Below are 17,648 nucleotides of genomic sequence, written 5' to 3'. Positions count from 1 at the left end.
TTTAGGGCTGCAAATTCTTGCTTCAGTGTGTCCAAGTCTTGGTGGTTTTGTCTTTAAATTCGTTAAATTCCTGAGACAGCTTTTGAATTTCTCCACGAATTCCTAGTTCCATTTTGTTAATCTTGTTTGCCATCCAAATTCTGAATTCGATTTCTGACATCTCAGCCAGTTGTTTGTGAATGGGATCTTCAATTACATCTGTCGTATCTTTCCTTTGGGGGGTTGATCTATTCTGGTTATTCATGTCACCAGAGTTTTTCCACTGATTCTGCCCCATGATTGTTTTACTCCCTTTGATTTCTCCCTTTGTGTTTTGTCAAGGACCTGTACAGTGCTGTGGCCTGAGAAACTGGGGCCCTGTTTGGTGTAGAGGGGTTAAGTGGTTCTGTCTTGTTTTCAGCTGGTTTCTATTTGACCCTAGTGAAACAGTTACTCTGGGTTGAAGTCTCAGCTGTGGAGAAATACCAGCAATTAAGTCATGCCACCCACCACAGGCAACAAATGGAAAAGGAAAATCAAACCTTCCTACAACCACACACCCAGGGCACCATCTGGATAGTCCCCAGGTGAGTGGCTCAGTTCAAAAGGTCCAAATCAATTGTCTCAGTCAGCAGCTGCCTTGGATGGGAGAGTTCAAGAGGTCCCTGGGATCACGGGGGTCTGGTGATTACTCTGGTGTGGCTTGCTCCAGTGCTGCATCGAGTAGGAGGAGCCACCCAGTCAATAGATCAGTCTGGGAAGATTGATGCCTCCTTCCCCACCTTGCACCACTGTCACACCCAGTCGCTGCTAGCCCCACAGGGCTGTGACCCAGTCAGTTGTCTGAAGTAAGCAGATACTCCAGGGGTTTGCACCTGCCTAAGTCACAGGGTAGCCTGTGTCTGCTTGTCAATTGGGTTTTGTCAGCATTTACAAGCTGCTGACCTCCATAGGGGAGGGGCCTGCTGACCAGCATGGCCAAGCAGGGAAGAATCTCTACAACAGAGTCTGTGGTTTTAAATTACCCCTCATATATAGCAATCCGCCAGTTCATTGGGCGTCTCCAGCTGTCTGTCCACTCCAATAATCCACACACAGGGAAGGTCCAGACCCCCTTTCCTCTCACCTGATGGCTTTGGAGAGGTGGGCTACACGTCCGTCCTGTCCACCATTATGCTCCACTTTACCTCTTTCATGTTTACATGGATGGAGCTGGAACATATTCTTCTTAGTAAAGTATCTCAAGAATGGAAGAAAAAGTACACAATGTACTCAGCCCTACTATGAAACTAATTTAGGGTTTTCACATGAAAGCTATAACCCAGTTACAACCTAAGAATAGGGGGAGGGGGGAGGGGAAAGAGGGGGAGGTGGGTGGAGGGAAGGGGATTGGTGGGATTACACCAGTGGTGCATCTTACAAGTGTATATGTGAAACTTGGTAAACGGTCTGTGAAGCTAGTGAATGATGCCCCATGATTATATCAATGTACACAGCTATGATTTAATAAAAAAAAAAAACCAAAAAACTAAAACAAAGTAAGTTTGGAACCCTTTTTCAGAACTGGCCATCCGAGCTGTCTTTATATTACCTCTGATGTCCTGAATGTCATCAAAATGTCTTCCTTTCAATATTTCCTTTATTTTCAGGTTACAAAAAAGTCATTGGGGGCCAGATCGGGTGGGTATGGAGGGTGTTCTCATACTTGTTTACTGTTGAAAACACCCTCACAGGCAGTGTCATTCTAGCTGGTGCATTGTCATGATATAAGAGCCATGAGTTGATGGCTCAGGAATTTACCTAATTGTTTCTTTATCCGTGTTTAATGGGACACTTCTCACAGCCAGCTGACAATTTTGATTTCCATTTGATTCCCATTGAATTTTTGCAATGTTTTCATCAGTTCTGCTCATTACTGGCCACCATGATGACTCTTCACACTTGACAGTTTCTCTCCCCTCAGAAAGCAATATAATCCATAGGAACACTGTCATTTTCTTCATAGTATTATCCCCATAAACTTCAACTAACATATCTCTGATGTCACTTTAATTCTTCCCAAGTTTAACAATAAATGTAATGTTTGTTCATTGCTCTAATTCAAGCTCTGAAAAACTTGTGATGGCATACAAAAAAACACACAACAATAATAACAAACACTGTTCAGGAAGACATGAACACAGCTGTGAGATACTGATATACCAAAGTTGTGAATCCTTCCTGAGTTGTTTGTACAGTGCAGCCAACATAAGTGCATGAGGGCAAGTTCATGAACTTAATTATCATACCCTTCAATATAATACAGTTATAAGTGCTAGCTGAGCTTAAAATATAGTTTTCTAAGGTTCTGACATTACCATTTCACTTGATGCCTGGTTTGTAATTGGCTGTCATACTATATGGAATGGTTCATACACTTGCACTCAGCTCAATCTCCAGAAAGCCACACTGGCATCACCTAATTCAGAATCTTAGGTCCCATCCAGACCTACCAAATGACAATGCATTTCAGCAAAGTCTCCAGATGATATTTGAAAAGCATTGCATGTATATTTCTTGACCATTGTACACTGACCTTGGCCTTGGAACTGAAGAAAGACTTGGGGAAGAGTTGGATGGGGAGGTGGGAGGTGAGCAAGCGTGGGCCCTCCTTCTTATTTGCTGATGCAAACCCAGGCTCAGAATCTATCCAGGGTGAGCGTTCCCAGATGGGCACAGTCTGGATCCACTTGGTATCCCCCTTGGATTGAATCAGGCAGAGAATCTCCATTAACCAGTTTGTTCCTGGAAAAAAAGGAAAAATCATGGTCACTCATTTCAATCTGACTTTGAAGAAATTATGATTAATACATATAACACAAAAGGCACCGTTTTTAAGCATACAATTTAGTAGTGTGAAGTATGTTTCCATTCTTACACAATCTCTGTAACTTCTTAACATTGGAAAATTGAAACTGTCCTCATTCCTCCCTATTTCCATTGCATATAAATGCCACAGTTTGTTTATCCCTCATCTGTTGATGGTTGTTTGGGTTGCTGCCTCCTTTTGACCATTTGCTGATGTCTTTGAATAAGTTCCCATTGCTCTTGGATTTTCAGGGCCCTGCCACTTGCAGTTCTTTGACCTCAATCTGTCCCATTTGTAGACTCTCACCCACCAGCCCCAGTCCCATAGAAACATGATCTATGATCAGAGGTCCTCAAACTTTTTAAACAGGGGGCCAGTTCACTGTCCCTAAGACCATTGGAGGGCCAGACTATAGTTTAAAAGAAAAAAAAAAAACTATGAACAAATTCCTATGAACACTGCACGTATCTTATTTTGAAGTAAAAAAAAAAAAAAAAAAAAACAGGAACAAATAAAATCACACCGCCTCATGTGGCCCGTGGGCCGTAGTTTGAGGACTCCTGATACATCTTCCAGTCCCTTGGATTTGTCCTTTTCCAATTTCTGACTAGCACCCTTCATGATTGTTCTATGTGAAAATGTTCCTCTTCACCAAGTCATTTTTTACTCTTCCCATTTCAGTTTGGATTCTATTTCTTCTTTTAGTATGTCAGTGGTCATCCTTCTCCCTGCTAATACATACACCTGAATCTGCCTTAGGATCCACTCCTTTGAGTTCTCCTAACACTGTAGTTATCCCTCTGAACACTCATCTTACTATATAATTCCCCAACTGAGTCCTTTTCTCTGGACATACAAGGTACTAGGCATTGCTCTCCCTGCCCTCTCCCCAAAGTATTGCACATTTTCTGGTAAATAGAAAGTGCAACACTCAGGCCTAGAGTTGGTGGCTCATCCCTGTTTTCCCACCCACAAATAGGAGAATGGCTTTTGCAGACAAGCGTTACAGAGCAGCTCGAGCAATATACCAAAACCTCATCTCTATAAAAAATAAAAACACATTAGCTTGGGTTGAAGGTACACGCCTGTAGTTCTAGCCTCTTGGGAAGATCACTTGAGCCCAGGAGTTTTAACCTTCAGGAAGGTATGATTGGGCCACTGAAGTCTAGCTGGGCTGCAAAGTGAGACCCTGATTCACATTAAAAAAAAAAAAAAAAAGAGGGAGAAAGCTCTCCAACCATCAAAGGAAGGGATTAGGAACACAGTTCTTTTCTCAGTTCAGGGTTCTGTTCCCTTACCTGATTTGGGGTAAGTCATTGTTATTACATCTTCATCCTTTATCATAAACTCTTCTCGTGCTTTTCTGAGTATTTCAGGACTGTAGTAGACCCGTGGGAAAGGGATCCTTTCATACCATAAGTTGTCATCTGACATGATGATCAGGTCCTTGTTGTGGTGTGAGGTTTTCAGCTGCAGACACTGCTAGAGGCTGTGGCAGCTGCTGGCTGGCAGGTTTTCTAGTAAAAATAAAAGAATCATTAAAAATAAAAGAATCATTCTGCCCAGTTAGTTGCATAGTTTGATGGCTGATAAGTAGTAGGTATTCTGAACAATAGTCAAAATTGAGCAATTATGGACTCATAAAACATTTTAGAGATGATCTCAGCTTGAGCAAACTAGAAATTGGGTAACAATCCCAGGAACATAGAATATGTGCATATCTAAAAATGTTTTTTAATACTCTTTATTTTTCATAACATTTGTAGAAAAATTGCAAAGAGAGTACAGTGAGCTCCCATAGTCCACATTTCATTCTCATTTCTTAATTTTTACCTAATTTGCTTTTTCTGCTCAATATTCTGCTCAATATTTAGCAAGATATATATACTGTTTTGTTTTTTGGTTTTGGTGTTTTTTTTTTTTTAATTTTAACATTTTCCCTCTAGATTTTCCTTTGTTCCTTTTTGGTTTTTCCTTCTTTTCTTTCTTCTTTTTTTTTTTTTTAGTTTAAATACAATTTTTCATTGTTGCTTTCTTTAACAATTAGAACTTCATTTTTACTAGTGTTTCTGCCCGTATTATTTGGTCTTTCCCCCAATTTTATCCCATAAGGGGTTTTGTTTGGTTGGTTTGGTTTGATTTATAGTATTTTTGTCTTTCCTACTTGGTGGAGGTGGGGTACTGTGTCTGAACAGGGTGGCAAAGAGTTGCTGACCTCAAGGGCAAAATCCAACCCAGCACACACAGAGGTTGGGGGGTTTTAAGGTTGGGTCAAAGTACCTTACAATATACCTATATTACTCCTGTCTTCCTCATTCTGAGCCTCTCTTCTTTTTCTCAATATTCCCTTTTACTCATGCCCCTTCCTTACCTTTTTTTTTTCTTTCTTTTTTAAATCTATTTTTCCCTTCTTGCTCTTCAATCTTCTCATGCTTCTGGTCCTGTACCAAAAGGACTCATCAAAACCTTAGGCCAGAGGCATACTAACTTAAAGAGCAAGAGGAAGTGAAAGGAAAATTAGGGCAAGGAAACAGAGAAAAGAACACACTCATGAGGAAGAATCAGCAGAAAAATCCTGACAACATGAAATACGAGTCCAGACCAACCCCCCTAAGGGACCGAGAGGTAGCTACTGCAGAGGATTCCACCTATAAAGAAATGTTAGAAATCACAGAAGTGTAACTTAAAATACAGATGATGAAAACAATGAAGGAAATTGCTGAGAAAGTGGAAAATAACCAAAAGGAAATCCAAAAGCAGAATCAAATAAGAGATGAACAATATGAACAATATGAAAGGATATAGCAGAGCTGAAGGAAATGAAGCAGTCAATTAGGGAACTTAAAGATGCAATAGAAAGTATCAACAACAGATTAAACCACACAGAAGAAAGAATCTCAGAGGAGGAGGACAAAGCTCTTGAGATAACTCAGATAGTTAAAGAGGCAGAAAAGAAGAGAGAGAAAGCAGAATGTTCACTGACAGAATTATGGGACGTTATGAAGCATTCAAACATAGGAGTTATAGGTATCCCAGAAGGGGAAGAAGAATGCCCCAGGGGAATGGAAGCCATACTAGAGACTATTATAAATAAAAATTTTCCAAATATCACCAAAGATTCTGACACACTCTTTTCAGAGAGATATTGGACCCCAGGTCACCTCAACTCAAATAGAGCTTCTCTAAGACACATTGTGATGAACCTGTCCAAAGTCAAGACAAAAGGAAAGATTTTGCAAGCTGACAAGAGTAAGCACCAATTGATCTATAAGGGCAAATCCATCAGCGTGACTGCAGACTTCTCTAATGAAACTTTTCAAGCCAGAAAACAATGGTCATCTACCTTTAATCTACTTAAACAGAACAAATTCCAGCCCAGAATTCTATATCCCACTAAGCTAAGCTTTAAAATTGATGGAGAAATAAAATCTTTTACTTATACACAAACATTGAGGAAATTTGTCACAATAAGACCAACTCTACAGGAAATATTTCAACCTGTTCTACACACTGATCATCACAATGGACCACCAGCAAAGTAAGCACTCAGAAATTACAGGACAGAACCTAGCTTCCACAATGATGCACAAGACAAAACTAAGCAATGGACTTTTACAAAATAAGATGAATAGAACACTACCACACTTATCAATTATCTCAATAGATATTAATGGCTTGGACTCCCCACTGAAGAAGCATAGATTAGATGATTGGATTAAAAAACACAAGCCATTCATTTGCTGTCTGCAGGAAACACACTTAGTCTCAAAAGACAAGTTAAAACTCAGAATTATGCATTGGAAGACAATTTTTCAGGCAAATGGAATTCAGAAGAAAAGAGGGGTTACAATCTTATTTTTAGATACATGTAGATTTAAAGCAACTAAAGTAAAAAAAAAAAAAAAGATGGTCACTTCATATTGGTCAAGGGAAAAATACAACCAGAAGACATTTTAATTCTAAATATTTAGGCACCCAACATAAATGCTCCCAGATTCCTGAAACAGACCTTACTTAGTCTGAGCAATATGATATCCTGTAACACCATAATAACAGAGGACTTTAACACTCCTCTCACAGAGCTGGACAGATTCTCTAAACATAAATTAAACAAAAATATAAGGGACTTAAATGAGACCCTAGAACAACTGTGCTTGATAGATTTATATAGAACTCTCCATCCCGGAAATAAAGAATATGCGTTCTTCTCATCCTCCCATGGAACGTTCTCCAAAATTGATCATATCCTAGGACACAAAACAAACCTCAACAGAATCAAAGGAATTGGAATTTTACCTTGCATCTTCTCAGACCACAAGGCACTAACGGTGGAACTCAACTCCACAAAAACATTCAATCCCACACAAAGGCATAGAAATTAAACAACCTTATGCTGAATGACAGTTGGGTGCAGGAAGAAATAAAAAGGGAAATCATGAACTTCCTTGAGCATAACAACAATGAAGACACAAGCTACCAAAACCTGTGGGACATAGCAACAGCAGTCCTGAGAAGAAAATGTATTGCTTTAGATGCCTACATTCAAAAAACAGAAGGACAGTGCATCAACAAATGCACAAGTCATCTTATGGAAGTGGAAAGAGGAGAACAATCTAAGCCTAAACCAAGCAGAATAAAAGAAATACCTAAAATTCAATCAGAGATCAAAGAACTTGAAAACAAAACAATCATTCAGAAAATTAATGAAACAAGGAAGTGGTGTTTTTTTTTTTTTTTTTGAGAAAATAAATAAAATTGATTAACCTTTGGCCAGATTAACCAGAAATAGAAAAGTAAAATCTCTAGTAACCTCAATCAGAAATTATAAAAGGGAAATAACAACTGATGCCACAGAGATACAAGAGACTCCCTAGACTTAGCCCAGAAGAAATAGGTCTCCTGAACAGGCCAATTTCAAACACTGAGATCAAAGAAACAATAAAAAATCTTCCAACAAAAAAATGCCCTAGTCTGGATGGCTTCACACCAGAATTTTATCAAACCTTCAAAGAAGAGCTTATTCCCATACTGCAGAAATTATTCCCAAAAATGGAAGAGAAAGGAATCTTCCCCAGCATGTTCTGTGAAGCAAACACCACCCTGATACAAAAACCAGGAAAAGACCCAACTAAAAAGGAGAACTTTAGACCAATTTCACTAATGAATATAGATGCAAAAATTCTCAACAAAATTCTAGCCAATAGATTACAGCTTATCATCAAAAAGTCATACATCATAATCCAAGTAAGTTTCATCCCAGGGATGCAAGGCTGGTTTAACATACGCAAGTCCATAAATTTTATTCACCATATCAACAGAAGCTGAAACAGAGACCATATGATTCTCTCAATAGATGCAGAAAAAGCATTCGATAAAATCCATTCATCCTTTTCTAATTCGAACACTGAAGAGTATAGGCATAGGAGGCACATTTTTCTTCTTCTTCTTCTTTTTCTTTTTTAAGAGAAAAAATGTCCAATGTACTCAGTACTATTATGAAACCAATTTACAATCACTCACACTTTCATATGAAAATAGATTGAGGGAGGGGACACATTTCTGAAACTGATCAAAGCTATCTGACAAACCTGCAGGTAATATCTTACTGAATGGAGTTAAACTAAAAGGTTTTCCACTTAGAACTGGAACCAGACAAGGTTGTTCTCTATTGCCATTACTATTCAACATAGTGCTGGAAGTTCTAGCCTATATAATTAGGCAAGACAAGGAAATAAAGGGCATTCAAATGGGAACAGATGAGGTCAAACTCTCCCTCTTTGCTGATGATATGATCCTATGCTTAGAGATCCACAAAGACTCAACCACAAGACTCCTGGAAGTCATCAAAAAATACAGTAATGTTTCAGGATATAAAATCAATGTCCACAAGTCAGTAGCCTTTGTATACACCAATAACAGCCAAGATGAGAGGCTGATTAAAGACACAACTCCCTTCACCATAGTTTCAAAGCAAATGAAATACCTAGGAATATACCTAACAAAAAGAGGTAAAAGACCTCTATACAGAAAATTATGACACCCTAAGAAAGGAAATAGCAAGGATATAACAAATGGAAGAACATACCATGCTCATGGCTGGGAAGAATCAACATTATTAAAATGTCTATACTTCCCAAAGCAATCTACCTATTCAGTGCCATCCCTATTAAAATACCAACATTGTACTTTCAAGACTTGGATAAAAGGATTCTGCATTTTGTATGGAACTAGGAAAAGCCCCATACAGCTAAGGCAGTTCTTAGTAATAAAAATAAAGCCGGGCATCAGCATACCAGACTTTAGGCTGTACTACAAGGTCATAGTGGTTAAGACAGCATGGTACTGGCACAAAATTAGAGACATTTGGAATTGAATAGAAAACCAGGAAATTAAACTAATGACTTAAAACCATCTAATCTTCAATAAACCAAACAAGAACATACACTGGGGGAACAGTTCCCTATTCAATAAATGGTGCTGGGAGAACTGGATATCAACATGCAAAAGACTGAAACTGGACCTGCACCTCTCTCCAATCACAAGAATTGATTCAAGATGGATAAAAGACTTAAATTTAAGGCATTAAATGATAGAAATCCTCAAAGAAGCATAATAAAAACACTGGAAGATATCGGCCAGTGGAAAGACTTTGTTAAGAAGACTGCCATGGCAATTGCAGTAACAACCAAAATAAACAAATGGGACTTAATTAAATTTAAAAACTTCTATACAGCTAAGGAGACAACTACCAAAGCAAATAGACAACCTACACAATGAGAAAGAATACTTGCATATTTTGAATCATACAAAAGCTTAATAACTAGGATCTATAGAGAACTCAAATTAATCCACATTAAAAAAAAAAAAAACAACAACGAAAATCCCATATACCAATGGGGAAGAGAGATGAACAGAACCTTCTCTGAAGAAGACAGATGAATGGCCAGGAAACATATGAAAAAATGCTCATCATCCTTAATTATTAGAGAAATACAAATCAAAACCACCCTGAGATATAATTGAACCCCAGCGAGAATGGCCCACATCACAAAATCTCAAAACTGCAGATGCTGGCGTGGATGTGGAGAGAAAGGAACACTTTTACACTGCTGGTGGGACTGCAAACTAGTACAACCTTTTTGGAAGGAAGTATGGAGAAACCTCAGAGCACTCAAGCTAGACCTCCAATTTGATCCTGCAATCCCATCACTGGGCATCTATCCAAAAGGAAAAAAAAAAAAAATTTATCACAAGGACACTTGCACTAGACTGTTTATTGTAGCTCAATTTACAATCACCAAAATGTGGAAACAGCCTAAATTCCCCCCCAACCCAGGAATGGATTAACAAGTTGTGGTACATGTATAGCATGAAATACTATTCAGCCATTAAAAAAAAAAATGGAGACTTTACAGCCTTTGTATTTAACCTGGATGGAAGTGGAACACATTCTTCTTAGTAAAACATCACAAGAATGGAGAAGCATAGAATCCTATGTATTCAATTTTGAAATGAGGACAATTAATGACATGGTGGAGGTGGGGAAAGGGGAGAGCAAAGAGAGAGAGAAGGATGGAGGAGGGCGGTAGAAAGGAAGAGCAGACAGAGGTAAGGAGGGAGAAGGGTGTGGTCTCAATGTGTGACACATCTTGTACCCTCAATGAATCCCCCCCCCAAAAATAATTCAGAATATTGGCATGATCTCACACAAAATAGTAGCTGCTATTTGTGCAAATCATATATAAAACCCACAGGCACTTAGCACACTGCCGAACTAGTAACACATACATTTACATTACATTATATCCCATTCTCAGTTGCACACCCTGATAAGTTTACTGTTGTTCCTAGAAAGGGAATCAGGATTTTGTCAACTTAAAGATAAATGAGTACAGATGTTGAAAAAAATGTTAGCACATTATAGAAGACTTAAAGGATCTAAATGTAAAATTATCTTCAACTTGCATCCATCATTAATTTTCTTCTGTATTATTTTATTTATCAGAGGCTGAACACAAATACAGAGTAAAACCATACTCTATCAAAATAAATGGAAAACAAATGTTTTTCTCATAAAAAACATGATCTTTATAAAAATAAATATTTTAAAATTATAAAAAAAAGTATACTACAACTGACTGCAATAAAATGCATGTTCTTTTCAAGTACATACAGCTTATTTACCAAGATAGGACAAATGCTAGATAAGCCAAGGCTCAATACATGTCAAAACTTTGAAATAGCTTGGGAGGCTAAGACAAGACAATCTCTTGAATCCAAAAGTTTGAGGTTGCTATGAGCAATGACATCCTCCCAATATGTCAAGGGTGACAAAGTGAGACTCTATCTTAAAAAAAAAAAAAATGTTTTTTTTTTTTTTTTTTTTTTTTTTACTTTTCTATTTCTCATTAGTCTGGCCAATGGTTTATCTATTTTATTTATTTTTTCAAAAAACCAACTCCTTGTTTCATTAATTTTCTGAATGATTCTTTTATTTTCAATTTCATTCGTCTATGATTTGATTTTGGATATTTCTTTTCTTCTACTGAGTTTAGGCTTAGATTGTTCTTCTTTTTCCAATTCCATAAGATCTCTTGTGAGATTATTGATGTGCTCTCTTTCTGTTTTTTGAATGTAGGCATCTAAAGCGATGAATTTTCCTCTCAAAACTGCTTTTGCAGTATCCCACAGGTTTTGGTAGCTTGTGTCTTCATTGTTGTTATGCTCAAGGAAGTTAATGATTTCCTGTTTTATTTCTTCCTTCACCCATCTGTTATTCAACAGAAGATTGTTTAATTTCCATGCCTTTGGGTGGGGTTGAGCATTTTTGTTAGAGTTGAGTTCCACCTTTAGTGCCTTATGGTCTGAAAAGATACAAGGTAAAATTTCAATTCTTTTGATTCTGTTGATATTTGTTTTGTGTCCCAGGATATGATCAATTTTGGAGAATGTTCCATGGGGTGATGAGAAGAATGTATATTCTTTATCTTTGGGGTGGAGTGTTCTATATGCGTCTATCAAGCATAGTTGTTCTAGGGTCTCATTTAAATCTCTTACATCTTTGTTTAATTTCTGTTTAGAGGATCTGTCCAGCTCTGTAAGAGGTGTGTTAAAGTCCCCTGTTATGATGGTATTATCAGATATCATATTGCTCAGACTGAGTAAGGTCTGCTTCAGGAATCTGGGAGCATTTAAATTGGGTGCATAAATATTTAGAATTGAAATGTCTTCTTGTTGTAGTTTTCCCTTGACCAATATAAAGTGACCATCTTTGTCTTTTTTGACTTTAGTTGCTTTAAATCCACATGCATGTGAAAATAAGATTGCAACTCCTCTTTTCTTCTGAATTCCATTTGCCTGAAAAATTGTCTTCCAACCCTTGACTCGGAGCTTTAATTTGTCTTTTGAAGCCAGGTGTGTTTCTTGCAGACAGCAAATGGATGGCTTGTGTTTTTTAATCCAGTCAGCCAATCTATGTCTCTTCAGTGGGGAATTCAAGCCATTAACATTTATTGAGATAATTGATAAGTGTGGTAGTATTCTATTCGTCTTATTTTGTGAGAGTCCATTGCTTAGTTTTGTCTTTTGCATAAGTGTGGAGGTTAGGTTCTGTCCTTTAATTTCTGAGTTCTTACTTTGCTGCTGATCCATTGTGGTGGCCAGTGTGCAGAACAGGTTGAAGTATTTCCTGTAGAGCTGGTCTTGTTGTGGCGAATTTCCTCAATGTTTGTATATCCGTAAATGATTTGATTTCTCCGTCAATTTTGAAGCTTAGCTTAGCAGGGTACAGAATTCTGGGCTGAAAATTGTTCTGTTTAAGTAGATTAAAGGTAGATGACCATTGTCTTCTTGCTTGGAAAGTTTCATTAGAGAAGTCTGCGGTAACTCTGATGGATTTGCCCCTGTAGGTCAACTGGCGCTTACTCCTGGCAGCTTGCAGAATCTTTTCTTTTGTCTTGACTTTGGACAGGTTCATCACAATGTGTCTTGGAGAAGCTCGGTTAGAGTTGAGGCGACCCGGGGTCCGATATCCCTCTGAAAGCAGTGTGTCAGACTCTTTGGTGATATTTGGAAAATTTTCTTTTATAATATTCTCTAGTATGGCTTCCATTCCTCTGGGGCATTCTTCTTCCCCTTCTGGAATTCCTATAACTCGTATGTTGGAACGCTTCATAAAGTCCCATAATTCTGACAGTGAACGTTCTGCTTTCTCTCTCTTCTTTTCTGCCTCTTTTACTGTCTGAGTTATCTCAAGAACTTTGTCTTCTACCTCTGAAATTCTTTCTTCTGCATGGTCTAACCTGTTGCTGATACTTTCCATTGTATCTTTAAGTTCCCTAATTGACTGTTTCAGTTCCTTCAGGTCTGCTATATCCTTTTTATATTCTTCATATCGTTCATCTCTTATTTGATTCTGTTTTTGGATTTCCTTTTGGTTATTTTCCACTTTATTAGCAATTTCCTTCATTGTTTCCATCATTTCTTTCATTGTTTTCAACATGTGTATTCTAAATTCCCTTTCTGTCATTCCTAACATTTCTATACTGGTGGAATCATCTGCAGTAGCTACCTCATGGTCCCTTGGTGGGGTTGTTCTAGACTGGTTCTTCATGTTGCCTGGAGTTTTCTGCTGATTCTTCCTCATGAGTGGTTTCTTTTATCTGTTTCCTTGCCCTAATTTTCCTTTCACTTCCTCTTGCTCTTTAAGTTCTTGTGCCTGTGGACTAAGGGTTATAGGACCAGAAAGGTGAGAAGGTTGAAGAGCAAAAAAAGGGGATGAAAGAAAGGAGGACCGAGTGATAAGAAAAAAAGAAAGATAGAGAAAGGAGAGGGGGTGGGTATAAGGAATATTGACAAAAAGAAGAGAGGCACAGAAAGAGGGAGACAGGGCAATATAGGTGTACAGTAGGGTACTTTGACACAACCTTAAAAAACCCCACCTTCTGGGGGTTCCCAGTTGCGTGGTTCCCTTGAGGTCAGCAGCTCTTTGCTAACCTGATCAGACACAGTACCCCACCTCCACCAAGTAGAGAGGAAAGACAAAAATGCTATAAATCAAACCAAAAGAAGCAAACAGAAAACTTTACGGGGATAAAATTGGGTGAAAAACCAAGTTATATCGGTAGAAACACTAGCAAAAATGAAGTTGAAGTTATTAAAAAAGGCAGCAATGGGAAATTATAATTAAGCTAGGAAAATTGAGAAAGAAAAAGGGATCTGTGTGGAAAAGATTGAAATTAAAAAAACAAAAGAACATCAGCAACGTCAAAATAAACAAACAAAAAAAAACAACCAACCAAAAAAAAAAAGAAAAAAATACAGAACCAAAAACAAAGCAGTTTGTATATGTTATTGAATATTGTCTGGGCAACACGTGGTCTTCTGGGGTATGAGATGTTAGTCACAGTTCTTTTTTTTTTTTTTTTTTTTTTTTTTTTTTGTGGTTTTTGGCCGGGGCTGGGTTTTGAACCCACCACCTTTGGCATATGGGACTGGCGCCCTACTCCTTGAGCCACAGGCACCACCTCTCTTAGTCACAGTTCTGATACGACTGGAGGCTGCTGATTTCTCAAACCCCAGCAGGTAGACACCCTAAATCTCTCTTCAGCCTACTTAAAAGGCACTTTGAACTTGTAAACTTGCTGAGCAGAAGCTTTCCCAGCTTTCTCGCTGGAATCGCTGCTGAAGTGGCTATCCACTTACTCAGTGTGCCAAAACCGGTCTCACTCTGCCCCTGAGGGTTAGGGCTGCAAGTCGGCTCAAACCCCACCCTTAGGCTACTTGGTTGCTGGGTTACCAGCTCCCACCCGTTTGTAGCTCTGCCACCCTGAGGGCGGAGCTTGCCGGGGCAGATCACTGACAATGGATCCGTGTGACCCACCGCCAAACACTATTAGCTCCGTCTGGCTCAGCGGCTCAGACTGGGGACCTAGACAACGGCCAAAGTTCTCCGCACTCCCGCTCAGGCCTTCCCCAAGGCAGTTCAACTCAGTGCCAAGTCCAAGGACATCAAAATAGTTCACAGGTAAGGCCTTTCTGGTTTGCAGTCTCGCTGCTACTGAACTTACAGTTGTGGGCGGGTTTAGACGGATTGAACACACGCGACCACTTGCCGGTTTTCCACTGTTTTAGTCCTCCTCTTGGGGTCCAGAAGTCTCTCGCTGACTCCCTGTATCTTCATAGGAGTGATGATAGGCAGTTCCCACCAGCCAGAGATGCCTGGAGTCCTATCTCCCCAGACTCACGGTGCCCAGATGCAAGGAAGCTGTTACTCGGCTGCCATCTTGCTCCCGTTGGGGATGATGAGCCAAAAATGTTTTTTTAAATAGGTGGGTGGCAGTGGCTTGCACCTGTAATCCTCGCAGTTCAGAAGGTCAAGGACAGTGGATTGAGTTCAGGAGTTCAAGACCAGCCAGAGGAAGAGTGAGCCCCCATCTCTACTAAAAATAGAAAAATTAGTGAGGTATTATGGCGGGTGCCTGTAGTCCCATCTACTCAGGAGGCTGATGCAAGAGGATGGCTTGAGCCTGGGAGTGTGAGGTTGCTGTGAACTATGACACCACAGCACGCTTTGAACCCAGGGGACAAAGTGAGACTCTGTCTCAAAAAACAAAAACTAAACAAAAACAAAATAATTTTGTTTTTTTTGTTTGTTTGTTTTTCTTTTTTTTTATTGTTAAATCATAGCTGTGTACATTAGTGCAATCGCCTGTACCCATTCTAAGTTGCACCATAGATGTGGCCCAACCCATTACCTTCCCTCCACCAAAACCTCCCCGCTCCCTTCCCCTTCCTTGGCCCTTTCCCCATAGTCTTGTGCTATAGTTGGGTTATAGTCTTCATGTGAAAGCTACAATTTAGCTTCATAGTAGGGCTGAGTACATTGGATACTTTTTCTTCCATTCCTGAGATACTTTGCTAAGAAGAATATGTTCCAGCTCCGTCCATGTAAAAATGAAAGAGGTAAAGTCTCCACCTTTCTTTAAGGCTGCATAGTATTCCATGGTATACATGTACCACAATTTGCTAGTCCATTTGTGGGTCGATGGGCACTTGGGCTTCTTCCATGAACTTAGCAATTATGAATTGGGCTGCAATAAACATTCTGGTACAGATGTCTTTGTTATATTGTGACTTTTGGTCTTCTGGGTATAAACCTAGTAAAGGAATTATAGGATCAAATGGCAGGTCTATTTTTAGGTCTCTAAGTATTCTCCAAACATCCTTCCAGAAGGAACGTATTAGTGGGCATTCCCACCAGCAGTGTAGAAGTGTCCCCTTTCCTCCACATCCATGCCAACATTTCTGTTTTTGGGATTTTGTTATGTGGGCTACTCTTACTGGGGTTAGGTGATATCTCAAAGTAGTTTTGATTTGCATTTCTCTGATGATTAAGGATGATGAGCTTTTTTTCATGTGTTTGTAGATTTTGCGTCGGTCTTCTTTAGAGAAGTTTCTCTTTAAGTCCCTTGCCCACCCTGAAATGGGGTCACGTGTTCTTTTCTTGCTAATAAATTTGAGTTCTCTGTGGATTCTGGTTATTAGACCTTTATCGGAGGTATAATCTGTAAATATTATCTCCCATTCTGAGGGCTGTCTGCTTGCTTTATTCACTATGTTCTTGGCTGTGCAGAAGCTTTTTAGTTTGTTCAGGTCCCAGTAATGTATTTTTGATACTGCTTCAATTGCCTGGGGAGTCCTCCTCATAAAATATTCACCCAGGCCAATTCCTTCAAGAGTTTTCCCTGCACTTTCTTCAAGTATTTTTATAGTTTCATGTCTTAAGTTTAAATCTTTTATCCAGTGAAAGTCTATCTTAGTTAATGGTGAAAGGTGTGGGTCCAGTCTCAATCTTCTACAGGTTGCCAGCCAGTTTACCCAGCACCATTTGTTAAATAGGGAATTTTTTCCCCACTGAATGTTTTTAATTGGCTTGTCAAAGATCAAATAACTGTAAGTAGCTGGATCCATCTCTTGGTTCTCTATTCTGTTCCAGACATCTACTTCTCTGCTTTTGTGCCAGTACCATGCTGTTTTGATCGCTATGGATTTATAGTGCAGTCTCAGGTCTGGTAGCGTGATTCCTCCTGCCTTGTTTTTATTGCTCAGTAATGTTTTGGCTATTCGAGCTTTTTTCCGATTCCATATAAAACGAAGTATTATTTTTTCAAGATCTTTAAAGTATGACAATGGAGCTTTAATAGGAATTGCATTAAAATTATATATTGCTTTGTGCAGTTTGGACATTTTAACAATGTTGATTCTTCCCAGCCATGAGCATGGTATGTTTTTCCATCTGTTAACATCTTCAGCTATTTCTTTTCTTAGAGTTTCATAGTTCTCTTTGTAGAGATCTTTCACATCCTTTGCTAGGTATACTCCCAAATATTTCATATTCTTTGGCACTACTGTGAAAGGAATAGAGTCCTTGACTGTTTGTTCGGCTTGGTTATTGTTGGTATATATAAAGGCTACAGATTTATGGGTGTTGATTTTGTAGCCTGAGACACTGCTATATTCCTTGATCACTTCTAAAAGTTTTGTAGTAGAATCCCTAGTGTTTTCCAGATATATGATCATATCATCTGCGAAGAGTGAAAGTTTGATCTCTTCTGACCCTATGTGGATACCCTTGATCGCCTTTTCTTCCCTAATTGCAATGGCTAAAACTTCCATTACAATGTTAAAGAGCAATGGAGACAATGGGCAACCTTGCCTGGTTCCTGATCTAAGTGGAAATGATTTCAATTTAACTCCATTCAATACGATATTGGCTGTGGGTTTGCTGTAGATGGCCTCTATTAGTTTAAGAAATGTCCCT

General features: G+C 38.9%; 1 protein-coding gene across 3 annotated transcripts in view; it reads right to left on the bottom strand.

Moving 5' to 3' along the window:
* Positions 1–17,648, bottom strand: part of LOC128595779 (sulfotransferase 2A1-like) — a 54,365-nt gene that overhangs the window by 11,811 nt on the left and 24,906 nt on the right. For all 3 annotated transcript variants that reach the window (XM_053604748.1, XM_053604750.1, XM_053604749.1), the window contains exons 2-3: positions 4,126–4,344; positions 2,555–2,763 (exon numbers count right to left, since the gene is read on the bottom strand). In XM_053604748.1, the coding sequence (XP_053460723.1) occupies positions 2,555–2,763; positions 4,126–4,261 (345 nt within the window). In that variant the 5' untranslated portion in view covers positions 4,262–4,344. The remainder of the gene's footprint in view (positions 1–2,554; positions 2,764–4,125; positions 4,345–17,648) is intronic.

Source organism: Nycticebus coucang, chromosome 10 (genome assembly GCF_027406575.1).
Source record: "Nycticebus coucang isolate mNycCou1 chromosome 10, mNycCou1.pri, whole genome shotgun sequence".
Classification (NCBI taxonomy): domain Eukaryota; kingdom Metazoa; phylum Chordata; class Mammalia; order Primates; family Lorisidae; genus Nycticebus; species Nycticebus coucang.
This window is presented reverse-complemented; position numbering and strand designations above follow the sequence as displayed.